Source organism: Acaromyces ingoldii (genome assembly GCF_003144295.1).
Source record: "Acaromyces ingoldii strain MCA 4198 unplaced genomic scaffold FA10scaffold_3, whole genome shotgun sequence".
NCBI lineage: Eukaryota > Fungi > Basidiomycota > Exobasidiomycetes > Exobasidiales > Cryptobasidiaceae > Acaromyces > Acaromyces ingoldii.
Window position 1 is genome coordinate 2,641,638 of NW_020290249.1, and position 26,262 is coordinate 2,667,899.

The 26,262-nt window shown below is 55.3% G+C and overlaps 10 protein-coding genes across 10 annotated transcripts; 4 read left to right on the plus strand and 6 right to left on the minus strand.

Moving 5' to 3' along the window:
- Positions 1–45: 45 nt before the first annotated feature.
- Positions 46–5,658, plus strand: FA10DRAFT_279879 (hypothetical protein; the record flags this gene model as incomplete). Its single annotated transcript, XM_025523578.1, has 2 exons — positions 46–410; positions 454–5,658. Exons 1-2 carry the CDS (start codon positions 93–95, stop codon positions 5,656–5,658), a joined length of 5,523 nt encoding a protein of 1,840 aa, XP_025378059.1. The 5' UTR covers positions 46–92.
- A 124-nt stretch (positions 5,659–5,782) lies between these two features.
- On the minus strand, positions 5,783–6,697 carry FA10DRAFT_294456 (barwin-like endoglucanase; the record flags this gene model as incomplete). Its single annotated transcript, XM_025524442.1, has 1 exon — positions 5,783–6,697. The coding sequence occupies one exon, from the start codon at positions 6,695–6,697 to the stop codon at positions 5,849–5,851; it is 849 nt and encodes a 282-aa protein (XP_025378060.1). The 3' UTR covers positions 5,783–5,848.
- Positions 6,698–7,248: 551 nt separating this feature from the next.
- Positions 7,249–8,244, plus strand: FA10DRAFT_286536 (hypothetical protein; the record flags this gene model as incomplete). Its single annotated transcript, XM_025524078.1, has 2 exons — positions 7,249–8,064; positions 8,158–8,244. 2 exons carry the CDS (start codon positions 7,249–7,251, stop codon positions 8,242–8,244), a joined length of 903 nt encoding a protein of 300 aa, XP_025378061.1.
- A 189-nt stretch (positions 8,245–8,433) lies between these two features.
- FA10DRAFT_125827 (BRE1-domain-containing protein) lies at positions 8,434–11,857 on the plus strand. The gene is made up of 6 exons (XM_025517951.1): positions 8,434–8,973; positions 9,040–9,183; positions 9,252–9,806; positions 9,863–10,207; positions 10,276–11,454; positions 11,522–11,857. Exons 1-6 carry the CDS (start codon positions 8,755–8,757, stop codon positions 11,696–11,698), a joined length of 2,619 nt encoding a protein of 872 aa, XP_025378062.1. The 5' UTR covers positions 8,434–8,754; the 3' UTR covers positions 11,699–11,857.
- A 51-nt stretch (positions 11,858–11,908) lies between these two features.
- Positions 11,909–12,507, minus strand: FA10DRAFT_267294 (hypothetical protein). The gene has a single exon (XM_025521853.1). It carries the CDS (start codon positions 12,398–12,400, stop codon positions 11,939–11,941), a length of 462 nt encoding a protein of 153 aa, XP_025378063.1. The 5' UTR covers positions 12,401–12,507; the 3' UTR covers positions 11,909–11,938.
- A 2,823-nt stretch (positions 12,508–15,330) lies between these two features.
- Positions 15,331–17,084, minus strand: FA10DRAFT_229156 (MFS general substrate transporter; the record flags this gene model as incomplete). The annotated part of the gene is made up of 3 exons (XM_025518779.1): positions 15,331–16,357; positions 16,434–16,707; positions 16,787–17,084. 3 exons carry the CDS (start codon positions 17,082–17,084, stop codon positions 15,331–15,333), a joined length of 1,599 nt encoding a protein of 532 aa, XP_025378064.1.
- Positions 17,085–17,836: 752 nt separating this feature from the next.
- Positions 17,837–18,729, plus strand: FA10DRAFT_302060 (putative mitochondrion protein; the record flags this gene model as incomplete). The annotated part of the gene is made up of 5 exons (XM_025525056.1): positions 17,837–18,100; positions 18,161–18,238; positions 18,298–18,458; positions 18,515–18,661; positions 18,685–18,729. Exons 1-5 carry the CDS (start codon positions 17,887–17,889, stop codon positions 18,727–18,729), a joined length of 645 nt encoding a protein of 214 aa, XP_025378065.1. The 5' UTR covers positions 17,837–17,886.
- On the minus strand, positions 18,522–21,433 carry FA10DRAFT_302061 (hypothetical protein). Its single transcript, XM_025525057.1, has 4 exons — positions 20,630–21,433; positions 20,265–20,570; positions 19,060–20,197; positions 18,522–18,982 (listed from the first exon to the last, which is right to left on the minus strand). The coding sequence occupies exons 1-4, from the start codon at positions 21,401–21,403 to the stop codon at positions 18,792–18,794; spliced, it is 2,409 nt and encodes an 802-aa protein (XP_025378066.1). The 5' UTR covers positions 21,404–21,433; the 3' UTR covers positions 18,522–18,791.
- Positions 21,434–21,546: 113 nt separating this feature from the next.
- On the minus strand, positions 21,547–25,781 carry FA10DRAFT_252529 (hypothetical protein). Its single transcript, XM_025519657.1, has 8 exons — positions 25,738–25,781; positions 25,269–25,680; positions 24,567–25,202; positions 24,268–24,506; positions 24,013–24,198; positions 23,337–23,944; positions 22,883–23,276; positions 21,547–22,806 (listed from the first exon to the last, which is right to left on the minus strand). The coding sequence occupies exons 2-8, from the start codon at positions 25,648–25,650 to the stop codon at positions 21,745–21,747; spliced, it is 3,507 nt and encodes a 1,168-aa protein (XP_025378067.1). The 5' UTR covers positions 25,651–25,680; positions 25,738–25,781; the 3' UTR covers positions 21,547–21,744.
- FA10DRAFT_125909 (hypothetical protein) lies at positions 25,535–26,249 on the minus strand. The gene has a single exon (XM_025517952.1). It carries the CDS (start codon positions 26,206–26,208, stop codon positions 25,711–25,713), a length of 498 nt encoding a protein of 165 aa, XP_025378068.1. The 5' UTR covers positions 26,209–26,249; the 3' UTR covers positions 25,535–25,710.
- Positions 26,250–26,262: the final 13 nt, after the last annotated feature.

Below are 26,262 nucleotides of genomic sequence, written 5' to 3' on the forward strand. Positions count from 1 at the left end.
ACGACAGCTTTCGACCGCCTCATTTGTTTGGCTGCGCCAGGCGCATATCCCTGCAGCTCCCGCCACAGCTGCGCTTGCTTTCCCTGCCGACGATGAGCGACGAGGCGGCCTCGCGAGCGCTTCTCCTCGACAGCGGCACCGCCGAGGCCGTGACGGTGAATCAGCGGGCGCTCATCGACAAGATCCTCGCACGATACGCCGCCGAATTCACCGTCTTTCGAGAGCTAATTCAGAATGCAGACGATGCCGGGGCGGACTGCTGCGAGCTTCGTTTTCACAGCGTCGAAGAGCCCAAGGAGCCTGTTGAAGGAGCTGCAGCCACGCCGCCCAATCTCAAGGCGACCCTCAAGCGCTGGGTGTTTCGCAACAATGGCAAGCCGTTCAGTGGCGACGACTGGAATAGACTGAGGGTGAGTCCCTTGGTTCAGCGCGCCCTACTGAATCATGGCTAAGTGGCTCGTCATTCCATACCAGCGCATCGCCGAAGGGAATCCGGACCCGGACCGGATCGGGGCATTTGGCGTAGGGTTCTACAGCCTCTTTTCCATTGCCGAGGAGCCCATCGTATCGTCGGGCGATGAGCTTATGGGCTTCTTTTGGAAAGACGATGCCCTCTTCACCCGAAGAGCAACGTCACCCTCCAAGGATGTTTCGCCCAATGGCAAGCCATGGACGACGTTCCACATGGCTCTCCGCGAGCCTGCCCCCTTTCCCGATTCACTCCTAGACCTCTCGCGATTCTTGGCCACCTCGCTCACATTCACAGCCAATGTGCGCCAGCTCAGCCTCTTTTTTGACGACAAGCCACTTTGCAAGCTTAACAAGCGTCTCGAACCACCCAAGGCAATGAGTATGCCCGGCCACCTTAATGCGACGACGCCAAAGAAGATGATGCGGGTCCATTCGCTCGAGAGCACGGCGATGCGCCTCGATGTCGAGGCCATGCGACTCGTTCTGGATCTCGTTGAAAAGCCCAAGTGGATCAAGCCCAGCCTCACATCGGCGTTTACAAAGACGGCCGGAGGAGGAGGGGGTGCATTCGCAACGATGCTGCAGAATGCCTTTGGCAGGTCGTCCTCGAGCAAGGAGAAACAGGCGACGTCAACGCCGTCCACCCCCGCCACCCCCGAGAGCAGCGGCATCTCTACTCTGGAGAAGACGGCACGGTCAATGACGACCGTGTCTTCGAGTGTGCACGTGCGCATCGTCACGGCCACCGCCAGCGTTAGCGTCGACCGAGCGTTTGAGAGGGAGATCGAGCGAAGCACAAAGAAGCCGCCGCCAAAGCAAACAAAGATCCAGGTCATTGCTCAGAACAAGGACGAGGCCGATGCGAGCAGCAAAGAGGGCGACGACGCAAAGGAGATCTTCAAAGGCATCACTCCGAGCCTCGATTCGCAGGGCTTCGTCTTCATCGGCTTCAAGACGAGCCAGACGACTTCCTTTTCTGGCCATCTCGCCGCTCGATTTATTCCCACCGTTGAACGAGAGAGTATTGACTTTATAGATCGGTACTGTGCGCAGTGGAATAACGAGCTGCTGGCCGTTGGCGGGTACGTGACTAGGGCCGTATACGAGGCGGAGCTGTACGAAGTGGGCAAGCTGTGGAACGAGAAGCTGGGCACCGCAAGGCCAAAGGACGACGACGAGACGGCCAAGTGGCTTCTCGACCGCGGCCTTCATCTCATGCGCTTCTTCACCTTTCGCGCCTCGACGCCTTCGCCCCGCGTCTACTCTTCGCTTGAGACAGCCTTCTTTGCATCTGCACGCCAGCAGACGCTCACGCTCGCCTCCACGCGGGGTGTCAAGCACTCGGCCCTCGTCAGGTTTCCCAATGCCATCCTCTCTGAATTCGTCAAGGATCTGGCTGTCATTCCACCGTCTCATGTCGAAGGCGCACAGGAGTTCATTGGCCAAGTGCGAGCTCGAGGTTTGGTGGGCGAAATCACGATGGACGACGTCCTGTCCGAGCTTTCGGGGAGGGCACTCGAAGTTGGCGAGATGGTGGCCTGCCTCAAGTGGTGGATCTCGGTCTCGAACCACGCCAATTACGACCCGAGCCTGAGACGGAGGCTACTAGACAGCGCAATTGTTCAGATCAAGCGCCCAGACGGCAGCAGCAGCGATGACAAGGGCGACACTTTCCAACCTCTCGCTTCTGTCAGCACCTTTCTCAATCCTCAGCGGGTGCCCACTGACGTACCGCTGCCCGTTTCGTGCCTGTCGTATGAGGTCTCAAAGGCCTTTTCGGCCAGTGATCTGGCCCGTGTCTTTGGCTGGACCGAGCTCAGCCTCCCGTCCTGGCTCTCCCATATCGTCGAGCTGGCTCGTTCGAGAGATACGGCTCCTGACATCAACATCGAACTCTCACCTGCCTTCTCGGAGAAGGTATTTGGCATCCTAGCTCGCGCCTGGGGCTCGATGCCGTCCCACAGACACGAAGAGATTGCAAAAATCGTCAAGGATGTGGCTTGCATCCCGACGCGCAAGGGCATGAACAAGCCCGCCGATTCCTATTTCGCCAACGTTTCCCTCTTTGAGGATCTCCCCATCCTCGCCTTTCCCTCCACGCAGGTCAAGGGTAACTTGGAGAGGGTGCTTGCAGCCCTAGGCGTGCGTAGGCACGTCGAGCTTCAGATGATCTTTGACCGTCTCGTGGCTGCGGGCAATTGGGACGTCACGCAGCTCGTGTCGTACCTGGCGGCAAACAAAGATACCCTGACCAAGCTCGAACTGGAGCGATTGACCAAGACGGCTATGTTCCCGAAAGCAGGCGAGGTTGGACCGCCGGGAAAGGACGGCAAGCCTAGGATCATTCGATATCGGGCCTCGCAGCTCTATGAGCCCATCGATTCCCTCCGTGCCCTCAACCTACCCGTTTTAGACTGGCCCGGCAAGCCTTGGCGGCAATCTTCGGACGAAGCAAAGTTTGCACACGAGCTTGGACTGAGGAGACACCCGCCAATCGAGGAACTCCTAGCCCTTGCCTCGGACAGGACGTCTGACGTGGAGCTGCGAGGGCGTGCCTTGGCGTACCTCCTCGACAAGATTACGACTGTGTACAAGGACAGCTACACACTTAAATTGGCCTCGTCTTTCGCTTTTGTACCGTGCGAGGCCCCTAGCACGGAGGCGTCCAAGACAGTGATGAAATGGTGCAAGCCAACAGAGGTCTTCACGAACGTGGAGGCCAGCTGCCTTGGGTTTGCGATCGTGAGCAAATCGATCAATGTCGTCGATCTGCCCAAGCTTCAGCTCCGCGCCAATCCAACCAGCACTCAGATTATCAACAAGCTCGTCAATGAGCCCTCCCTCGACATCGAGCACGCCAAGAAGGTATTCGAGTATCTCTCAACCGTCGCAGATATCACCGTCTCCGATTATGGGCGCCTCAAATCGGCGGCATTCATTCCCGTCATCGGCAAGGCTTCTTCGATTGATAAGAAAAGCGAGACCAAAAAGGTGAAGCTGGCGGCACCGTCCGAGTGCTACTTTGCGACAAAGAGTGCCTCCACTGCACAGATGCGCGATGTCCTCATGGACGTTTTTACGTTCGTCGACTTTGGAGAGAAGGCAGCCGTCTTTTTGAGAAATTGTGGCGTGGCAAATGAACCGAGTATCGAAGAAGTCGCTACCAAGCTGGTCCAAACTCCCCAGCGCTTCTACTCCATCGGCGGCGTAGACGCTTACCTGGGCATCCTACGACAGATTGCCAACAATTGGAATCGCATCCGGACGCCGCTGCGTCAAGAAATGAAGCGCTCAGCCTTTTTGCTGGCGTCCAAGCGCATCAGCCCTACGGCTTCATCTTCCAAGGGTAACCCGAAGAACCTCATGGACGCTGATATTGACGACGACGAAGAGGACACAGACGACTCCGGGATGCTTGTCCATGACCTTCAGAAACCCGGTGACGTCGTCATCGTCGACGACGCCACGTCGCACATGCTCTTTGCTTCACAACTCTTTGTCGTTCCGCACGAAGATCTTCTCGAAGCCTTTGCAAGCGAGCTCGGCGCCCCCAAGCTGAGTCAACTCGTCGAAGAGCGCTTCGTGGCTGCCGGCCGGCCCATGTCCAACACGAAGCTGGCCAATGAGGTCAAGGCCCTAGTGCTAGAGCGAACACCGCTGTTCCTCTTTGAGAAGCGACAAACGGGCAAGTCGGAGATTCGACGGGACGCAGACTGGCTCAAAAACAAGCTTGAAGTCCTTGAGGTGGACGGGGCGGGTTTGAGACAGACCAGAACGCTGCACTTTGGCAGAATATCGGCGACAAATGAGCAAAAGTGCTCGGCAATGGCCAGCATGCAAGAGGGCAAGTTGCTCCTCTTTATTGCAAGCAACCTCGAGATCGATTACTTTGAGGTGGCCATGGCCCTCTCCAAACACCTGCTCTCGAGGCAGCGTCTCCAGGAGGTGCTCCTATTCATGACGCTCCTCTCGACCTCGCTTCGCAATCTCAAGCGTAGAGGGTTCCACGTTGACAAGATTCTCTCGCAGCGTAAAGCGGACAAGGAAGCGGCCGATCGAGCGATGCGCGAGGAGCGAGCCAGGCTCGAGCGCGAAGCACTTGAGCAGCCGAGTGACGCACAGATCAAAGAGTGGGTCCAGCACATGCTCGCCGTCTTTCCCGATGCGAGTCCCGAGTACGTCGAGCGTCTGCTCAGGAGCGCAAAGGGTGATCGAGTCATCGAGGCAACCAATGCCATGCTCGAGACGCCTTACCCGAAGAGGCCTCAGCCGAAGCCGTTCGCAGGCGACGCCCCTTCCTCATCTCCGTCAGACAAGGCTGGAATTGTTGCTCCTCCAACCTCGTCAGCGGGCGCGATGTCTGGAGGGGGTGGCTTCCTTTCAAATTGGAGAAGTCGGTTCAAGGGGAGCGAGGGCCGGTCTTCCTTGGCCGATGGTACCTCTTCAATCGAGGGTATACCTGGAGGGTGGGGCGGCCCACCTATCGCAGCCGCTGGGAGAGCCGCAGCTGGAGCGGGAGCAGGCGGTAACCCTCACGCGCCACCGACACAGGCCGTCGCCACTACCCGGAATCCTAATCCTCATGCAGACGTCACGCCCTCATCGAACATCAAGCGGCGCGTGCTCTCGGCAGTCGAAGCCTCGCGAGGAGGCCCGCGCAACGACGATCGGATCCAGAGCCAGGGACAACAGACGCAGGTCAAGGAAGCTGCGCAGACTTACTGCGACACCACTGGTATCGCCACCGACCTCAGGCTGGCGGGCCAGGTAGGCGGCATGAATGTCTACGTGTCGCCAGAGCTGGATCCGGCCGAGACGCTGCAGAACAATGATGCTGCGCTCAAGCGGTTCATCCACCAGATCATTCTGCCCATCGGGACGGATGTCTTTGATCTGGATCCTCGCTCCCTCAACGTCTTTGCAGACGTAAAGGGACCCTCGATTGCCTTCAACCGGGGCGGGGCTTTGTTCTTGAACCTCCGATACCACCTCGTCTGGCACGATGAGCAAGTCAAGCAAGGCAGGCTCGACGAGGCCCTCATCTCCACGTACCACTCTCTCGCCCACGAGCTGGCCCACAACGTCGTCGCACAGCACGACAGCGAGCACGAATTCTGGTTCTCGTCCATCTGCGAGCAGTACTTTACTCGCTTTGCCACACTCGTTGCCAAGGCATCCTCAATCTAGAACTTTCGCTCTTGTTGTCGCACCTAGACGGCATGAACTTCTCTTGTTCATTGTTGTAATATTTTCACCCTTTGCATAATAAAGATGCGGCCCCAGCAGCCATACTTCTTGACCAGATATCTTGAATACGGTGCGATGGCCAGGTCTGCAAGCCGATGTCATAGGTAGGAGAGGGTAGGCTCGAGATTTCTTACTCTTGAGGTTCGCGTATTTGAAGCTCGTTGGATGTGGGATGCGGCTTACGGTACCTTGAGCCGCCCGACGAGCCTTGTCTTATCCTCTGTACGTAGCGCGCATAGCTACCATCGGCGATGTTGAGCAGGATCTTTGGGCATTGCTCCTCTTTGTATTTCATCGGCGCCTCGTTGAGGGACAGGCCGTGTCTGCCATCGTTGGCCCAGTCGTATCGCCACAGGCAGCCGGCCTTAAGCTGTGGGTTATCGATCTTTCCGCAATCGCTCCTGCTAGTCGTACCCCCCTTTTGTCGTCCCCCTTCGTAATGCTTTTTTTCTTTTTCTTTGTAGTTGTACTTGAGAGCAGTAGCATCGTAATCTCCCGGACCCCCACCGGCCATGTAGAGATCGAAGCCGTCAGGAGGGACGCCACCATTATTGATGACCATGACTACCATTTCTTGGCCTTTTGCCGGGCCTCCGGTCCACTGAAGACGAAAACAGCTGCCACAGTTGCCGGGGTCGGAATTGCCCGCGAAGCCCACCGAAACCGAAACACCTCTTTCGTCACGAGATAACCTCGGCTGAAAGTAATCACAGGTGAAAGCAAGGCGAGGCCGGATGTGTTCCGACCACTCCTGAACTTCACTTGGAAAGCAGGCGTTGGCATACTGCTTGCCTCTTTCTTTGTTCCAAATTAGAGGATTGTTGTGCCGATCGCAGGCTAGCACGGTTTTATGGTAGGCACAGGCCGGTACGCAGCCGTCCCAGGTCGTTGTTGTTGTTCCCGCCTTCCCCACCCAATACTCAGAAGTGACGAGACTCGCGGTGAGAAGAAGGAGAAATAGCGAGAGGTAGAGGCGCATTTTTTTTCCTTGCAACAAAGAAAGAAGAGTGAGTCACTGTGTCCTCCTTTTATTAGAGCACTTTCCTAAGCGCCAGCGGCATTGACCCAGGGCCTTAAAGCGGTGCACAGCGACCTGCGTCAGTCTCCGCTCTGCGTTGTGAAAAAAACAGAGACTATCAAAATTGGGGTGCATCTGAGCACATGTCGGGGCCTCTACATATCCGTCGGACGCTTATTTACAAGAGACAGAGACATGAAGAAGTCCCACGACTCGACAAGAACCGACGGGCTGACTTCTATCGTCACCGTCATCTTCCGCTTCTCCTCTAGGTGCGATTGGACCAAGCGCTCCTCAAATTGCTACACGCTACTTTTCTAGTTATCTCTTTTCATCTTTACCCTTTTGTATCCGCGAAAGGCGAAAAATAAAACTGATCTCCGCTCTGGTCGTTGTCCTCCACGTTCAAAACGCTGCGACTTGGAATCCCCCGTTCTTCCTCCTCTTCTTTGTCCGGCCCGCTCGTTGCTCGTTTCATTCCCCGATACCCACGCTCGAACAACACGAACAGCATGGAAGGTCCGACTGTGACAGCCACAAGCCTGGGCACACTGGCGAAAAAGGATGCATTCAGGCTTTTGCAGCCCTCTTTTTTGGCTCCTGCTTCCGTGTTGGTCCCCGCGTCTTTGCGTGTCCGCGTGCGCTTCAACTCGACTGTCGCTCCTGGCCAGCCTCAACCTCCACCACCACCAGTGAAGCCGCCGCAACCGCCGCCGCATGCGGCCGCTCAGGCCTCTGCCGCATCCGCCCTGCCGTCTGGACGCACCCGACCTTCATTTGCCGTGCTGGCCCCAACCTTTCTCTTCACACACGTCACCCTCGCCTGGGCACTGGTGCCGCCTGTCTACCTCTTCCTGCGCACAACAAACCTTTCCAATTCGCTTCTGGCGGGCCCACAAGGTGCCTGGTTCCTTTCGAGACAGGTGCCTGATTTCATCCCACCGCAGCTTATCGACGCCATCGTTGGGCCTCCTCCTCCATCCTCCAAGGGTCGGGAGGGGCAAGGCCAGGAGCGCCGCCGATTGACCGTCGAAGAGCTTCTCGAACGGCTTGCCAGAAGGGCCGTCGGCATCGTTTGGAGCACGGGCAGAGGGGCATACGGCATCTACAAGGGTGCCCGCGGCGACGTTTCGGAGCAGGACGCCATTGCTCGCGCTGCTGTAGGAGAGATCCGAGGAGGCAGCAAGACGAGAGAGGATGGCGACACGGCTGTGGACGGCATCACCAACAAGATCTTGGGTGCGACGAGGAAGCAGGCGCAGGGCATCGCGGGCGATATCAGCTTTGGACAGATCCGAGACGGCGTCGCAGCTTGGGTTCTCGTCAAGGTGATTAGCTTAAGTCAATCTGAAGCAAACAGGATAACCACTCCCTGACTCTCTCACTCTCTCTCTTCGCTTTGTTTTGTGCTTTCATCGCAGGTCCTCTTCCCAGTCAGGCTGCCAGTCTCGATCCTACTCACGCCGCGGGTTGCAAGGGCTCTCACTGCCTTTTTCCGTCGAGGCTAAGAGAGTTGGCATTAAACTCCATTCATAACAGACGCTTAGACAACCTCCGTCGGCCACTCAATCCCAGCACCTCTACTCTCCACGCATCCTGATGTGAATTCTGTACCCTCTTCTTTTCTTAATCCCCCTCGCCCAACACCATCGTCATCGCCATCCGAACGACGCGGTCACGACGGGATTTGGTGTCACGTGGCTTCTCGCAAAGATTTTCATCGCTGTTTGCATTCGCCAGGCGTAACCTTCGTCCATTTCACTTTCCTCCTGGATTCCCCTCTCGCAAGTCGACGCTCTTGCCTCTCCCATCTGCTCGGCAAGTGGGCAAGAGGCATACATCGCGAGACACAGCGCTTCTGAGCGCTACTCACTCGTCTCTTGGCTACATCTCTTTCCGCGTACGCGCGTCACTCGCGACCTGACTTACACCTATCGCATTGCCTCTTCTCCTCATTCTCTGTATTCAAACCTACTGCAGAGGCTTGGGTGCAGAGGCTTTGACTCACTCTTGCAAGCATGGCCACGATTGCGTCTGAAGAGCGAAAGAGGCCAATCGATGACACAACTGCCGCCACCGCCAGCGCGTCAGTGAAACGACCCCACCTCGACCGGTCCGCTTCGTCTTCGTCTTCTTCTCCCGCCTCTCCTTTTCCGTCTTCAACGAATGGCAACTACGGAGCTGTGAAGGCTGAGGCCGCCGAAGATGAGACCAACCCGGCGTACAAGGGCCTGGAGGTGAGTGGTGTCCACTCTTCGACTTGGACTGCCATTGCTCGAGGACTAACTCTCAATCCCGACCAGGCGTTCCGCAAGGAAGCCATCTTCAGGCAGATGCGAGAGGCAAAGAGAGACTTGGGAAGATCAGAGAGCAAGATTCGAAGATTAGAGGAGCTCATCGCTTCCTTTGAGGAGAAAGCGGAAAGTTTCAATCGTTTCTGGGACACTGTGAGTCGGCCTTATCGTGAATGCGGGTCGACAGTGGTCCCTGTTAACACACTTGCTCTCTCCTCCAGCTCGTTGAAGATGTCCGACTACTCTCTCGTAATGATGGTGCCCTGGGGGACGAGACGTCAGGTGAGTCGGGCAAGTCGTTGCTGTGGCCGCAACCTCATATTCATGCTAGTCCTGCCCCCTCAGCCCTCATGCAGGCGATACCATACACGGCCAATGTTCCTGCTCCATCTGCATTTGGCCTGTCTCTCCAACAACGAAGTGCTTCTATCAAGGCCGTCCTGACTCGCGTCGTGAGCCTAGGGCCGTCGTCCTCACCCGAGGTGGCCGAGCTGCAAGGTCGATGCCACACCCTGGCGCAGGAGTCTGCAGTCTTGCGATCGCAATTGACAACAGCAGTGTCAGCGAGAGATCGCATCGCCCATGAAGTCGAGGAAGTCACGCAAGAACTCAGAAGAGCGGAGAAGCGCTTGGACAGACTGCGTAGCGAGACAGTAAAGGCGACAGAGAAGCCTAGCGCCAAGGCCGAAGAAGAAGCAGAACAAGCGAAGGTCGAGGCTGCTGAGGCTGAGAAGAGGGCTGCTCTTCAGAGGAAGCACCGCGCCGAAGGCGAAATTGTGAGTGTGATTGCGATTCTTCTTGTTGACAGGGAAGAGCTAAACGCAAGCTACAGGGCGAAGCCGGTGAGATGCCTGTGGCAGCCAACGGGACGCTCGTTGGAGGTCCTTCGAGCGACGAGATGGAAGATCTCCAGCGACTAGCAGAGATGCGGGCAAATGAGAATGAGGAGCTGAGAAAGGAGGTCGTAGCGTTGAGGCAGGAAAGCGAAAGGCTCATGAACGATCTGCAACGTGTACCCGATCAACGAATTCTCGAATCGCACCTCTACACTGAGGTCCACCAGCTTTTTACACACGCAAAGGATGAGCACATGCGGATCAGGCAGCTCAACGAGAGGATCGAAGCCGAGAATGTCGATCTTAGAGAAAGAAGACTCACGCTAGAGGAGGCGCTCAAGGTGAGTGATGGCCATGAAGAAAAGGGGACCAGAAAGAACTCATTGCTAAAGTCGTTGTGACCGTGCAGTCGGAGGCGAATGCTCAAGTTGAGCAGCTCCAGGGTCAAATTAAGGCGCATGAAGCCGACGTGACAAGGCTCCGAGATCAGCGTGATAGCTTGCAGGCCGAGGTCAACGAGAAGAGGAAGCGGGAAGAGGTACGCTTCACCCAGGTCGACGAGATGCGGGCTCTGGTCGGCGCAAAGGATACACGGATAGCCACGTTGAAGAGCGAGGTCAGACGACTGCAGATGACATTAGCTGCCAAGAACGGTGACTCCACGATGCTCGATAGGCTCAAGGCAGCGTCCCACGATGGAGTCGTTCAACGAGAAGAGGAGGACATTGAGATGATTGCAGATCTGCAAGCGAGGCTCAAGACGGCTGAGGACGCCTCAGAGGATCTCAAGAGACAGCTCGACGCTCGGTCGTCGTCCACCTCGGATGCCGACCTGGGAGCAAAGGTCTCATCCTTGCAAGCCGAGCTCGACCGTATGCAGAGCATCGTCGGCAGCGCCTCGTCCGGTGAGGACGTAAGTACGCTTCTCAAGACTCAGCAGGGCCGGATTGAGTCGATGCAGCAGGAGCTTGACGCGGCGCATGCTGGCACGAATGCCTTGTGCGACGAAGTCGACAAGCTCGGCGCGGCGTACTCGGAGATGCAGCGGCAGGCAAACAACAAGGTGTTGGATATTGCCCGGATGGAGGACAAAATGCTCCGCCTGACGACGGAGAAGTCCAAGGCAGACAACAAGTACTTTGGTGCGATGAGGGCCAAGGACGCTGTCGAAAACGAGCGCAGAGTCGCGCTGAGGAACGTCGAGACGCAGCTCAAGGTGATCGAGCGTTATGCCGAGCACGAGGCCAGCTTCGTGCAGAGTGTGGCAAGGCACGAGGCGGAAGTGACTGGCATGAGGAAGTTACTGGAACAGCAGGCTACGAGGATTGCAGAGCTCGAGAGAGACCTGGAAGCGAGTATGAGAAGGGAAAGGACAGCAGGATCCGAGAAGGCCAATGCGGAGCAAGTCAGCATGAAACGAAACGAAGAATGGACAGACGAGAGCCGGAGGAGGGCCGAGGCTGAGGAACGCGTGGCCAAGCTCGAGCGGGAGCTCGAGAGGGCCAAGAAGCAGATTGCCGCCAGTGGATCGAAGAAGAAGTCTGGAGGAGGCAGCAGTGGCGACGATATACAGATCGAGTATCTCAACGTGAGTCCCTGGCTGATGCCCAGGAAGCTTGAGCTTGACTTGGTAACTGACAATGACCATCTTACAGTCGCTCCTACGGTGCTCGGCTTGCAAGGAACGCTATCGGGACCGTATCATCACAAGGTGCTTGCACACCTTTTGCCAAGCGTGCGTCGACGCGCGGATCCAGACAAGGCAGCGCAAATGTCCCCATTGCGGTCTTGGTTTCTCGACAAGCGACGTCCAGACGCTCTTCTTGCAGTGATGAAATCGCGCTCGCATATCCCTTATCCCCTTATCTGCTTTGGCTTCTCGCATTATCGATACTTGATACCACATCTTCGCATTGTGCACGCACTGAAGCTTGCTTTTCGAAGTGGCAATTCACACCAAGAATATGGAAAACATGGAAAGCAGTCAATTTGCATGTTGGGTGTGCGTACAGCCGGGGGTGAAGCTCGTGACACTTTCCCCTCCTCGTAATTACTTGTGCAAGACCTCGAAATTACTTGTTCAGGGACTCGCCATTCTCTTTGTCGCTGACGTTTATGAGACGTTCATCTTCACTTGTCCTTTTCTTGCCATTGACTCTCTTCTTCGAGCTTGGGCTCGGTGTTGTCGAGGTGGAAGCCGGCGCTGCCAATGGCGTCTGTGATCTTGAGCATTCCTGGAGGTCCCCCGTTCCTGAGCGCTTCTTGGCTGCCAGAGTCTCTATACACTTCTGACGTAGCTCCTTGAGCTTGACCAGTTCTTCATTCGGAGGGCTGAGCAAGTCATTGGCACCATTGCGGGTCTTGGGAGGGGTAGAGAGAGACGGCTTGGAGGGTGACGAAGTCGCGGCGGGCCTCGGTCCCGTCTCGAGGGCCACAGAGACGTTCGGCGGAGTTCTGTAGTTCAAGGGCGGAGGGAGTGGCGATGGTGACTTCAAAGGCATCGAAGAGAAAAGGAGCGATGCAGAGGTCGGCATGATCAATGGAGGACAAGAGGAAGAAGAAACAGCGGTTGCATTTGTTGTGGCTGCCGAAGAAGAAGACGAAAGAGGACGGGGCGACGGAAATGAAGTGGAACGGCGGGACGAGACTGAGGAGGTCGAAGCACAAGGATGTGGAGGGGGAGACAGCGCAGGTGATGAGCCATGTGTGACGATAGGCCCGGAGGTGGACGTCTTTGAATGGAAGCTGTTGAACGAAGGAAGGGGTATTACCATTGGATGCGGCTTGAATGGTGAAGCGGAGCGTATCTGAGCTGCTTCAGCATTGGATGCCTGGCGGGACGGCTGCGCTCGATACGCCCTTGTGTCTTCCAATATACTTTGTTTTGGGGATGAGGAGTTTAAAGAGGGCGAAGAAGAATGTCGACTGCTGGACTTCTTTGGTAGCAATTGGCCACTTGAGGCCTTGGCGTTTGCAGCGGCAATGGGCGCGTACGAGACTTGAGCAAGGGCTGCCATGGATGGGGCGGAGGCAGTAGAAGTAACAATAGGCGATCCACCCAAGACAGGAAAAGGTGACGGACAGACTGGCTGCGGATACGATAGAGGATTGAGAGGACGGCGTGGTGTTAATGTTGCTCGATCATGTGCAATCAGCTCGTCGCACCACCTAGCCTCGAGATGGTAAGGAACTTGACGGACAGGCCATTTCCTCTTCTTACCGCTCTCCTCCGCGATCTCGCTTGCCCTCTCTTTCTGTGTGTTTGCATTATTGCGGACGACAGCGTTTCCCAAAGCCGCCTCTCTTGGCATCTTTGACGGACTTGATGCATGTTCAAATGGAGTTCTGCCCCTCATTGCCGAATCTATCATTGGTGATCTTGCTTCGACAGAGTATATATCGCTGGCCTTGCTCTCCTGGTCGCTCACCCAGTCTGATTTGATTCTCATTCCTTTGCTTCTCGGTGAGTCTGCTGCACGGCCGTCACTTGTCACCGGCGGTATTTCTCTCTTCAAGTCAGCGATTGCTCTTCGAAGGGCGTCTCTTTGCTGCAAGAGCTTTATCCTCTCTAACTCGGCCTGCAGATCCTGGCATTCTTCCCGAAGGATGTCATTCGAATCCTTGCTATGCCTCTTATGCGACGGTGAAGGCACTTGGTCGTGGGTGCTAGTCGTGCACCTTTTTTTGTGCGGCGGGCTTTCCTTTTCAAGAACCTCTTCTTTCTCTCTTGACAATCCCCTCTTGTGTCTGTCGGAATGTGAAAACGGCAACTTTTCCCTTCTGTGAGTGGGAAAAGATATTTTACTTCGTAAGCTGTGCTGCTCGGCTGAGCAGTTGTTATTCGCTGGCAAATGGGAAGAGGAAGTGTTGTTTGTAGACCCCGGATGATCGTTGTGTTCCCATCGCTTGCCTCCTAAGGTAGGAGCATTGGCACGAGGAGAGCGGGATGACCTGCGCCGGGTTGAAGAACCTTCATGTCGCTGTCGATGGCGTCTTTCTTCACCTTCTAGGTAGTCGGCCTCCCTCGGTCCCATGCTGAGGCGCGTGCTCCCTTGGCCTGCTTTATGAGCAGTGCTGTGGTGCAACGACAGTCTTCTTGCGGTTTTCCCGTCGAAAATCTCTCCTTCTTCCGTCGACAGCTCTCCCGCGTCCTCTGTTATCTGTTGGACAATGTTGGGTTGGAATCCACAAGAAAGCCTAACCAGAAACGGACTACACCTACGTCTTTGCCTTCGGCTTCTTGATCTAAGAGGCGGCCACAGTCGAAGTTAGGCCTGTGCCTGCTTGTCTTTAAATTGACCATCCATTTAAAGGCCTTTTCCTCGGTTGTCGAGATGATCTTGTTGTAGTAGAGCTGGAAGGTGACCCTTTTCGGGTCCTTCTCCATCAAAAATATTGATCATTCGCAAAGACGTTACGGTGAATGAAGTGTAAAAGGTAGACTCACGCAATCGATGCCTTCCGCGTTGATAACAAGCTCTACACAGCCTCGCTCTTTTGAGAGAGGGAAGTCGGCCGTATAAATAGCGTGCTTATGCCCCAGATTCCTCAGCATGGGTTCCGTATAGGACTCGTGTATACATGGATCTAAGTGTGTGCCTGTCAGCTAGTGAGCAGGGACACTAGGTCAAAGGCTACTCGTTGCTCACATTCATCGGCTTTAATCGTGAGCCCAATTTTTTGGCAGCCCCAATTACGCTTCAACCACCAATTGAGCTAAATGGGGTTGAGCTTGATCGTAGAGTTCAAAGAAAATGTTTGCTCACATTGACAACCAACATAGCTCTCTCGGCGTTGGTTGCGTCTGTCTCTGCCCAGATGGCCTAGTGTACAAAGATTTGCAACATTGTTCAACGGTTTCACAAGGGACAGGGCAACTTCTCCGTCTATTGGCTCACCCCTGTAGCTTTGTCGAGCCTCTGACGCTTTTCGAGGCAATTGACTGTCAATTTCTGTTTCTCCGTTGCGGGATCATTGGTCTTGTCTGAGGGACAATGAAGCTTGGTGGGGCGCATGCGGACAAGGATGAGACCTGTGAGAGCAGGCATTGGTCGTGACAAGAAGACAGGCAAGAGGAAGAAGAATGGAGGAGAGGAACAGACGAGCCCGCGGGGAGACAAGTGAAAGCACAGATGGCGGAGACCAGCATTGCTGGCACGAAATGTGTGGGAGAAGGAGCGGAGTAATGGCTGTCAGCTTGTGTATTCAGCCCACTCTTGACAATTTCGGTGGAGGAAGGCAAAGAGGAGCTCCGCTTTGGCTGACTTTGTCCAGCAGAGAAAAGGGGGACAGACGGTCAAAGGAGGGGCGGACCATAGCGCGTTTGCCATCAACTGCGCCGCCGCTCAACCCGCCGTTACCGCCGCCGCTCATCCATCTTGACGCCGGAAGAAGCGGGCGACCGGCTACTTTACATATGACATTACAGCATACAGGAGAAGAACGGAAGTCGCGGGAAGAAATACTACAGTGAAAATCTGAAATCCGGATGACGATCGCCGATGGGAGCCTTTGTCTTTCCCTGTCGGACCAGTTCCTGGTAGGCTGCAATGTTACCCTCGCGCCTGCCCGCTTTGCGCGCAGCATTTTCATGGTAGCAGTACGCCACGTTGAGGGCGATACAGATCCATCCCAAGCAGAGGCAGCCTAAGACGACTGAGTGAGGAAGCACGTACCCGCGCTCTCCGCCAAACTTTTTGTCATAAATGAACGTAGCGATGAAACCGGCGTTATTGGCAATGACGAGCTGCATGGCCGTTGCTGTGGCTCGCTTGTAGTGACCCGCGCTGTTATTGGCTATGAGGGTGAGAATCGAGGGTATGGAGGGATAGATTCCAGCGCAAATGAGAAATACGGCGGCATATCGAGCTTTGTTGTTCCTCGTCGCGATGAGGATTATGTAGCCGACGATAGTGATGGGCAGGAAGGCGAGGATGTACGGGCCACGCATCTTTGTCTTGTCGGAGAAGTAGGCGACGACTAGGACGAGCACGGCAGCTGGCACAAACGGCGGCACGGTAAGGAGCTGGACTCGAGTCTGACTGGCGTCTGGGAAGATGCCGACGAGGATGGTGGGCAGAAAGAGAGTGATGGAATATAGCGAGGTGCAGACGCAAAGATAAAGAATGCCGGTAAGCCAGGTTTGGACGTCCGTCATTCCTCTCTTGACTTCGTACCAGTCGAATGCTTCATCGTCGACCTTAAGCTCTAGTGCTTCCGCCTGCCCCATCTTCTCGCTGCCGTCGTTAGATCTGGTAGTGTTTATGACGGTTCGGGTGTGCGTTGAGCTGTCCCTCTTCAAAGCTTCGAGACAAGCTTTTCGCTCGTCCTCGTTGAGAAACCGTGCTTTGGCTACCGACCGTGGCATAATGGATACGGCAAAGAGAGCGAAGCCCATCGTGATCACGCCTTCAACGATGTACAACCACCTCCATCCTCGAATGCCGGACGTATTGAGAGTCGTCAGACCGCTAGCAAGCAAGCCGCCAAAGCTGCAAGTAATGCAAGTCAGCAGGATGTTCTCACAATCGAATCACCTTCGATTGGATCAATAATCGGAACACGCACCTTCCTGCAACGGCAGCAGCGCTGTAGAAGCGAGCAATACGCTGCTGAATTGAGAAGCGTGGGTAGATACCAGATAAGTAGAGGCTGATACCTCCGAGTAGCCCCCCCTCAGCAGCACCGAGAAAGAAGCGGACTGCAAGGAAACCCGAAAATGTGTGGACTGCCGCCATACAGCAAGTCAACATGCCCCACAGCAGTGTGATAGCAGGCAGCCAAATGTTGCCGCCGACCTTCTTGAGCACGAGGTTGCTTGGAATCTCGACCAGGATGTAACCTTTGTGAGGGTAGCAGGCAACAGATTCCATGAGTCAATACAAATTTGACTCGATATCATGGCGAGACGGAAGACTCACTGACGTAGAAGATGGCGAGAGCCTCGTTGAACTGCCTTCCCATTAGCTTCAAGTCGGTCTCCAGGCCTGCAATACGTGCATTCCCTGCATTACTACGATCGACGAAATTTGCAAGCCACATCAACAGCAAGGCGGGAACGACCATCCAGTCGAGTTTTCTCGTCCCACTCTTGAGGTGCTTTGCCGTTTCTTGGTCCTGTAGCAGCTCATCGGTTGCAATGGCCGCTTCATCTGCGTGAGTGTAATGAGGACGCTGATAAGCTGAGCTAACGATATCTCCGTCCGTGTCTCCTTTCATATCCGCATCTTGAGTATGCAGCTCGACTCGGCCTTCATCTTTGAATGACTTCTCATCGGATTTGATGAAGTCGCCAAGCGGAGACGATAGCATCGACATGGTTGAAGGTGATCACCGATACAGAGTTCTCAGAGGGGCGAAAGAGAGGCGATAAGGAGCTAAGAGGGAAGCTGATAGGAAACCAGCTCCTTTTAGCCATCTCACGTCGCCAAGGGTGCACGAAGTACCTAAGCGCGGTTCTCCATAACTATCTTGCAATCTAGTACACAAAGGATTGCATGACAAAGTGCGGGGATAAAGGTGGGGGATTCAGGCATCAGAGAGCAAGAAGCAGGGACCTCGAAGTTGAGTAGGCGAACGAGCAGTGTTCAAGGGCTTTAACCGAGAAAAAAAAAGGTGGGGAAGTGGCAGTCGGAAAGGTCCGAACCGAACTAAAAACGTCGTTCCTTAATAATTCACTGTCACAGCAAACCCCCCGCCGGCTTCACCGAGCTCCACTTGTCCGTCCATATCGGCACGTGCATCGTTCTTCGTTCCACCTGACGATCGTCTCAGCAGCTTGTGGTACAATCGTAATAAGAGATGTATGAACATCAGCAACAGCAGTGTTCGCGTTCAGGTGCTTCGGGGAGAACACAAGCAGTTTTCTTGGATCCTTTCTACCGCACGGATTTTTCCGCCCGTGTCGGACGCTTCTTTCCAGTCTGCTGCATGCGCGAAGAAGTTTAAATTCTTGCTCGACGAGAGTCATCGAAGAAGAGGAGAAGACTTACGTCCTCTTCCCCTTCTCGGTCTCCAGACAATGTTGACAGCGGTGCCCATTGAGCGATTCACCTCATTCGGGCGCAAGATTATTGCTTTTGGTCTTTCATACAAGCACAACTGGCCAGCCGAGGCCATCACTGTCGGAAGCAAGAAGCCAGAGCCGCTACTCTTCATCAAGCCACCTTCGACATATACTCTGCAAGGCGGTCGTCCGTTGGAGGTTCCGAGCGGCTGCGAGGTGCATCATGAGGGTGAGCATTACCCTTTCTTTCAAAGGTCGCTGCTAATGATGACCTCTCCCCTTCATGTAGTCGAGTTGGCCATTGTGATCGGCAAAGAAGGCCGAGACTTGCCCATCTCTTCGGCTGAGTCTTACATCGCTGGCTACGGTAAGCTGAACACGGTTCTCTCTCACCTTTTTGATGGACTGAACTCATCAATGCCTCAGCCCTCGCACTAGACATGACTGCCAAGAACGTCCAGGCGGCAGAAAGAGAACGGAGGATCCCGTGGACCATCTCCAAGGGCCTCGATACATTCACACCCATCTCGGACTTCATCTCGTGTGAGGCGCTTGGCGATCCTCACGACGTATACTTAGAATTGGATGTGAGAGTATTTCTCAGATGCCTTACAGATCCAATCTCAATCAAATCCTCTTGCAGATCAACGGAAAGGAAGCTCAACGAGGTCATACGTCCAACCTCCTTTATCCGATTGCCGAGCTCATCTCATATGCCTCTTCGATCATGTCGCTCGAGCGAGGCGATGTCATTCTGACGGGATCACCTCCCAACGTCGGACCGGTCAAGGTTGGCGATCGCCTCTCGGCCAGGCTCTTAAAAGGTGGTCCAGAAAAGAGGTTATTGACAAGCATTGACATCGACGTCGTGCAGCGTAAAGGCGCCTTCTATCAATATCCAGATGTGGAAAGGTATACGATTACAAGATAGGTCGTGACGGGGAATAACCTGGACGCATGTACCCGCCCCGAGGATGGCGAGGGGCGCCGTTTCTGCCCGCTGCGTCGCTCATCGGGGAAAGGACTGCCATGGCGGGCGAGGACCCATGCCGGTGCTGGCTCGTCGGCGTTGTCTTCTCCATCGGCGTGTCCAAGGGTAGATCTTGGATCCCTGTGTGCAGTGTGATAGAGCTTCAGCAAATTTGTCTTCTTGAATGAGATGAGTAATCGTAGAAGGAAAGGACTCACACTCGGATCTCCTCCTCCCGAATGAAATGTCCCGTTCGACGGTTTCCTCGTCGGCAATTCGCTCTCCGACCGGCCTCTCTGGAGCCATGAACCCCCTCGGTCTGGCTTCATCGATCAAGGCATCTAGATCCAACCTCGAGACAACGGTCTCGAGGACTTGCACCGACCGCACGCTTGACTGCAGGCCCAATTTCTTGAGCAGATCAAAGGAGAGGAGGAGGAGCGACTTGCTTTCATCCACCAACTTTCTGTTCTCCTCAGACAAGATCCGATCGGCAGGACGGTTTGAAGTAGGTTCGGACGGCGGAGGGAAAAGGAATTGGGCGCCAAGGCTGACGAGGGGCAAGAGACCTCTGCCGGTTTGAGAAATTTGATATGAAACAAGGGGTGCCATGTCGGTCGGCGTGCCCCACTCGATCATTTTCCTTTGCGATGTTAGCAGCTCGCGACTCCAGTAGACGACCTGTTCCGCATACCCAAAGTCGGGCTCCCTTCGACTGAGATCTGTGTTGGTCATGGAGAAGAGATGCCGAAAGATGAACATTTTGATCCACGACGATGTCGTTCTGATCCTCTCGCTGTACGCATGATAGAGCGCGTCGTCAAGGTGGGCCCTTGTGACAGGAGGAAGATCAGCTTCCTGAAAGGTGTCAAGAAGATGCAGCTCCTCGTCAAACGAGATCTGTGCGTGGTTGGCTCGACACTGGGATAATTCGTCCACATTGGCGCTCAGCCGTGGTCGCCTCGTCGCGCCCCGGCTAGCTAGCATCTTAAGCGCAGCTGAAGCGTGGCAAGCAGGAATGTTGATCTTGTCAAGAACCCGTTCGAGCACACAGAACATCCTAATCGTCGCCCGGTAGAAGGCCCCGAGCGTGGGTGGCTGTGCCAGGCCCACGTAATGAGCAGACGGAGCTCGCTCGTCAAAGTCGCCATTGTCGGCATCAATCTCATCGATGTCCATGTCGGCCAGTCGAAGCATCACAGGCCGTCCGTAGGCGGCCGACGTTTTGTCAGCGCAGTATACTGCCCAGACGGTCCTTCGCTGCTCTTCTGCTTCGGCTTTGGAAATACTTTGCAGATACGTCTCTGCAGACCGATGCAGACACGCATCCCAGATTAAAGAGACTGCATCGTTAAGCTGCCAGAGGATGTGAGCTGCTTTCATGCTATTTGATACTCTCTGTTCAAGGCAAAGGTATACCCACTAGAGAATGCGAGTAGTTGACGCCGTGAGGGCCAAATCCTCCTTGGCAGAAATTTGCGAGATAGAAGAGGGCTTGGATGAAGAAGAGCGAGGACCACTCGGTGTTCTTGGAAGCAGGCCATCGGATCTTGTTGAACAGCGCGACAAAGTCGACCTTTGGCCGACTCTTCTGTGGGCCTTTTCGCTCCTCGTGCTGGGAAGCAACAGCGCAGATAGCAACGACGAGGCAACAGAATACGGCGTCGTTGCGAAGCGCGGGGTCGAGGATCACCCTAGAGAAACGTGAGATGCTAAATGTGGGCCAGAGCTGGTGAATACAGTATCAGTGCGGTGACTATATGTAGTGTCGAGGGAGCGCAGACTCACGACATAGGGCCCATGGAGAAACACCTGGATCAGATGGTTGCGAAGTTCGAACGGGAGCTCCTTCTCGACGGTATCCCACGGATTGAGTTCGGGCTCCCTTGCCTTCCCTCTTTCCCGTTGCTCTCGCTCTTGTCGACTCCTCGATGGGGATGCCGAGGACTGAAGAGGGGATGCAGGGAAGCCATTTGTTGTGAGAGCCGCGACGGCCATACCGGGGGCCGGGGCCGGGGCCGGGGCAGGAGCAGGAGCAGGAGGTGGAAGAGTTCCAAAGAGCTCTTGGCCCGCTACATCGAGGAGCTCACTGCCAAAGCCAAGACCTGTAGGGTCGCCGAGGAAGCTCCACAAGTCGTCGAGCATCTGTTCATTCGCCAGCTTGTGCAAGCCGTGCAGATAGGAAAGCGACGAGAGACCAGAGGAAAGGGAGAGACCTCTGCGGTGCATCAGCTCGTTTCTGTAGATGGTGTCATAGGGGAAAGCAAGGTAACGCTTTCGTTCAGCATCGTGCTGCGGAGGCCAGACGGTATCGGATTGGCCGTGCTGACTGGTTGATCGCCAATCGTTGCTCTGTTGCGGCGAAATGTGTGGGGAAAGCGACGCAGGCGCCTCTTCCCCCTCTTCACCCGGCCTCCAGTCGACGCACCGCTCCCCTGCTTCCGTACAGTGGATGCACGGCCGGGCATTCCCACACCGGATCTTTCTGGCTTTGCAGCGATTGCATGCCTGCCGAACCCGAGCCCTCTTTCGAGGCGGCGGTGCTCCAGAAGCCGGCGCCATACCCCGGAGACAAGCTCTCGTAGTTGGTGGAGGCAAACTCGAAAATCTCGACCAAACGCGGCTAGTCATGCTCAACTCAATCTCCCTATTTTTGACGCTTTCCACCTGCAGCTGCTTTGCAATCATGGACAAGACAAGACGTCGCACAATCGAATAGACGACCTTCAGTTACAATAGGGCTGGACAGAATATCTACAGAATTTCAACAGAACGCGGGGGTTTGCAGAACAAGGGCTTCGATGATTGGAAAATGCAACAGGGATAGAAAAAGAGAGTGGCTACCGTCTCTTTCTCTAAATGCGCGTAGGAAATCACTGTGCGCAGGAGATCACGACAAAACATCATGCCTCGCTATTGACCGTCTGATCGCGCTCCTTCTTCCCAGTGATCTTGTTCGACAGGGTCCGGACCCGACTCTTCATATTGTCCTTCGCCCAGACGCCGCCACGCACGGCAGAATAGCCGTAGGCGCCACGGTGACGAGCGTGGAGCGCCTGCGTCTTCGCACGGTTAATCTCCTTCTGCTCGTGCTTGTCGATGATGCCGTCGTCGTTGGCATGAGCGTTCTCCTCTGCCTTCTTGGGCATTCCTTCGAGCCTATTAAATACTTCAAACTCATGGCGGTCTGTTTCTAGAATAGCCAGCTTCTCATGGTCCAGGTCCAGGCCTGAGTCGAGTCGCATCTTGACCTTCAACGTCCCAACCTTTTCGTACTTGTGCGTCTGCAGCGTGGACTCGTCGATGTGGTTTCTCGTCAAGGTGCCGAGCTTGTCGCCGGTGTACACATCCAGCTCGAGGTCCACAATCTCATCGTCGATGATCTCGGACAGCGAGCAGACAGCGACAGCGTCAGGCTTGCTGCCGAGAGGACCGGCGCCGAGTCCACCTCCGATGGTAAAGGCAAGCTGGGAAGAGTATCGGTCATAGACGGGAATCCTGGCCACCGGCTTGTCCTCCTCGCCTCCCTCGACGGCAGCAGCCTTGTTCACGGCAGGCAGCTTGCGCGTGTCATCGCCCGTCGTGACGACGATCTTTTTGCTCTTGAGTTTCGCGTCCCACTCTGGAGTCGATCCCTGAAGGTCGACATTGTCGAGGAGCTCCACCGTGGCCGTGTCCCAGCCGAGAAGATTCTTGGGGTGCTCCAACTTGACAGCCTTGAAGACAAAGGAAGCCTGGACCTTGCCGTACCCGACACCATCCTGAATAGCAAAGGAGCCCTCTGCCTGAGATGCTTGCTTGAACAGGTCGGTGGCCTTGAGCGACACCACGCCCATGATGGGGTCGTGCTCCCTCATGCGGCTATCACGGACAGCGATTCTGATGACTGTCTTGGTCCAGTCTCTCACAAAGACCTCGGTTCCTGCCGAGAAGTAGGGCATGTTCGTGTATGGCTTGACTCGGGTCTGAGTCGCAGGAAGTACGTCAGCGGAGCTCGATCGCAGTAGACGTGGTAAAAGCCTGCGCTCAATTGAGACTCACCTTGTAAACGATGTCATCGTTGACGATCATCTCGACATAGCCCGATGGAAGATGCTCGGGCGTCTCGCCCGAGGCGCTGACGTCCTGGCCCTGGGTGCCCTCGCGCTCCTTGCCCATGACGCCCTTCTCGACGTCGCGACGCTCGAGACCCACGATGTGATCGACAAAGATGGAGAGGATGCCAGAAGGCCACTTGGGATCGGGAGGGCAGACGAGGGCATCAGCCTCTTCGCTGCTGTCGACGGCAGTCCCCTGTCGCTCGTTGGGGTTGTTGGAGTCCTTCTGGGGCTGAGACTTTGACGTGTCATTCTTTTCTTCCTCCTCAGACTTCTTCATCAGCTCGCGGTTGAGTTTTGCCTTCTCAAAGAAGCCAACACGCCAGATGAGCTTGCCCCTGCGTGAACTTGTGTTTAGCATCCGTTTTTTCTGGATCTGCGATCAACAACAAACTCACTGCATGCTGTCGGCATCCTCGAAGCCCATGAGACTGTCTTCCTGATCGACGAGCTTGTTGAGACACTCGCCCTTGACAAGCTGCGAAAGGTCTCGCTGCACGCGTCCCACAATATCGTCGGCCGTGCGCTTGTCCGAGTCCCAGAGCTGGATAGAGAGCGTCTCGTCGGCTCGAATGTCGTCTTTGCCGATCAGGATGTGTGCGGTTTCGTTCCACACCGGGTTCAAGTCTTCAAAGATGATGCGAGACGAATAGAGAGGACGCCCGAACTTGGCCAGGGAAAGAACGACATACGGGTCGCTACTGCCGTTGGCATCCTGAGCTGAAAGGTCGACGCCGCGAAGGATCTGAATGACGAGGACACCGACCGCATCGGTGTCCTTCTTGATGCCATCGCCCGCCAACATCTGAGCCATGTTGAGCGTCATGCTCTTGGGCGCCACGTACTCGTTGGCTGCCGCCGCAATGGAGCTCTTGACGAAGCCGGAAATGAGGGGCAGGTCCAGCACATTTGGGAGAAGCTTTGTCATGGGTATGACTGAGACCTCGATCTGCGGCACTCCCATCAGCGAGAAGGTGAGATTTCTGATATAAGGAGGTTGCTGAACCTGCAGAGGCGGGGGAAGTTGACAGCGGCGATCAGCAGAAGTCTCGAGTGTCTTTAGAGGTCACTCACCATCTGTGCCCTGAGTCTGATGGTTCCCGAAATCTTCTGCACTTGTGCCCAGACGTTGAAGGGAGCGCGAACGAGGTCGTTGCCGATGTAGAAGGTGAGAAGCAGGTGGATGAAGTCATTCTTGCTCTTCTTTTTCGGCTCAGCGCTGTAGGAAAACGAGATTTCGTAGCAGAGAAAGTCTCCGGACTGTCGAGCTCGACGAAGAAAATTCAGTGCAAGGGAGAGGAGGAGAGCGAACTGACTTGTTCCACATACCTCGTCGTCGTCGTCGATACCATCGCCATCGGCGTCTTCGCCCGAGACACCACTTGCTTCAGCTGCTGCTTTGTTGGCCTTTTCCTTTTCCTGCCGCTGCTGCTCGCGCCACTTCTTCTCCTCCTCGGATTTCTCCCTCTCGTCTTCGACAGCTTTGCCCTGAACGACCCAGTCCTCACGAGGATAGTTCTTGTCGCCCATGACATCTGCCAGGCCTCGGAAGGAGACGAAGCGGAAGGCTGAGACAAGACGTACGTCAGCTTCCAGCTTGCACACTATAGGCACGCAGTATGACTCACGATTGGTGCCGTGACCGACATCGGAGATTTTGACAGCGTCGACAATACCAGGAAGCGACTGCTGCATGATGTCTTCGACCTGATCAACCATGGGGATAAACATCTCCGGGTTGATCTGCTTCCAGATGACGGCAATGGCTGCGTTGAGCCATTCGACCGACTCGGGCATTGGAGGCGAGTGTTTCTCGCCTCGCTGGGTGTGCATGTGCATGCGGACGTCTTCGAGGTCCTTTTCGATCTTGCGTTCAGCCAGGCCCAGCGCCATGAAGCCGCCGAATCCGACGGTGCCAAAGATGGCGGAGCGAAAGAAGAATTTGAACCAGCCCGATCCAAAGGCGGTGAAGAACCAAGCAATGGCCATTGCAGCGCCAAGCGCAATCGCAAGCTGCCTGAAGTTGCCGTGGAGCTTGTCGAGCGCATCCGTGTTGACGGGCGCGGGGAACTGCTGCAGCAGAATGTTGCCGGGCTCGACAGGCTTGGGTGCGACGTGCTTCGAGTCCAGTTTGGAAGCATCTTTGGGCGCATTGTGGCTGTAACCGCCTTCGAAGCGCGAATCGAGCTTGAGCGGATCCGTTTGGGCGTGCTCGGTCGAGTCGGCAATCTTGACCTCGCCTCCCGTGACAGGATCAGTCACATCTTTATGAAAAAGAACGTCAGCGTGGGAAGCTCTACGACTGATGCCTATTCACAACATCTACTCACACCGCTCGCCCTTGCCAGTGAACTGAGCTGGCTTGCCCTTGGGAGCCATCTGAGCCTTCAGCCTTTCCTTTTCTTCGGCTCCTCCGCCTGAGCTCTTTGGCTCGTCGTCCTTTGGCGCATCACCGGCAGCCTGGCTCCCCTTGCCATCTGCCTTGTTTCCGTAGGGAGACGCTTCGTCTAGCGCATTTTGTGGTACTTGCGAAGCATTGGCTGCTGCCGTCTTCTCTCGCTGAGCCTCAATCTCGCGAAACTCCTGAACGGTGGGCACCTTGTGGCGCTCGCTGTAGCCCTCCATCGTCTGGAGTAAGTCAAGGTCAATGAATGGAGGAAAGAGGATGGATGACAAGGGTCGTGCGAAGCAAGTGGAGTGGCCCCCAGCCATGTAATAGTAGTAGAACTGTAGCAGCAGTGGCTTGCATCGGGGCAATCAATACACCTCTCATTAAAATGTTAGCCCTATCACACATACATCATCAGCAACGCTACTCGAGATCAGAGCAAGACTTCCCGCTGCCAGCCATCGTACTGCTATGACCCTTCCCACCCTGGCCATGATCACTACTATTATATTCATCTCTCCGCATCGAGCGAGGGGACGTGCGCCGGAAAAGGCTGACATATTTTGAACGTCATTTCGCATTGCAAAATCTGGTCCACGTGGGGAACGGAAAGAGCTCACGTGGAGAACCGCGTCACGCGCCAACGAGAGTTTGTCTTGGCGGAGACGGCAACGCTCCTGTCCCCAAATGGACGGGCCGACCAGGGAGGAGCCGTTACTTACTATATTTCGCAGCTTTTCATGGCACAATCGATTAAGAGCAGCTTTACGCACGCTGAAGCGACGTATTTGAACGAACTTTAAAGCAGAAGGAAGGATTGTGCCCAGTGTACCAGACGGCCAGGCGCGCCAAAACAGCCGCGGCAGCAGAAAGGGGTCCATGGAAAAGAACAAAGTCTAAATTGCCATCTTTTGTGCCTACCTCTGGATCTGGTC

What these genes read in the sequence shown, in the direction of transcription:
- FA10DRAFT_252529 (XM_025519657.1), bottom strand. Translation starts at nt 25,650, where the DNA reads ATGGCTGGGGGCCACTCCACTTGCTTCGCACGACCCTTGTCATCCATC. An exon ending in CACTGGCAAGGGCGAGCGGT is followed by an intron (nt 25,203 to 25,268) that starts GTGAGTAGATGT and finishes TTTTTCATAAAG; the next exon opens with ATGTGACTGATCCTGTCACG. An exon ending in GTATCGACGACGACGACGAG is followed by an intron (nt 24,199 to 24,267) that starts GTATGTGGAACA and finishes CGAGCTCGACAG; the next exon opens with TCCGGAGACTTTCTCTGCTA.
- FA10DRAFT_125827 (XM_025517951.1), top strand. Translation starts at nt 8,755, where the DNA reads ATGGCCACGATTGCGTCTGAAGAGCGAAAGAGGCCAATCGATGACACA. An exon ending in TCAATCGTTTCTGGGACACT is followed by an intron (nt 9,184 to 9,251) that starts GTGAGTCGGCCT and finishes TCTCTCCTCCAG; the next exon opens with CTCGTTGAAGATGTCCGACT. An exon ending in TACAGATCGAGTATCTCAAC is followed by an intron (nt 11,455 to 11,521) that starts GTGAGTCCCTGG and finishes ACCATCTTACAG; the next exon opens with TCGCTCCTACGGTGCTCGGC.
- FA10DRAFT_302061 (XM_025525057.1), bottom strand. Translation starts at nt 21,403, where the DNA reads ATGGCGCCGGCTTCTGGAGCACCGCCGCCTCGAAAGAGGGCTCGGGTT. An exon ending in TTCTCCATGGGCCCTATGTC is followed by an intron (nt 20,571 to 20,629) that starts GTGAGTCTGCGC and finishes TGTATTCACCAG; the next exon opens with CTCTGGCCCACATTTAGCAT. An exon ending in CGGGAGGAGGAGATCCGAGT is followed by an intron (nt 18,983 to 19,059) that starts GTGAGTCCTTTC and finishes CACTGCACACAG; the next exon opens with GGATCCAAGATCTACCCTTG.
- FA10DRAFT_125909 (XM_025517952.1), bottom strand. Translation starts at nt 26,208, where the DNA reads ATGGACCCCTTTCTGCTGCCGCGGCTGTTTTGGCGCGCCTGGCCGTCT.
- FA10DRAFT_267294 (XM_025521853.1), bottom strand. Translation starts at nt 12,400, where the DNA reads ATGCCGACCTCTGCATCGCTCCTTTTCTCTTCGATGCCTTTGAAGTCA.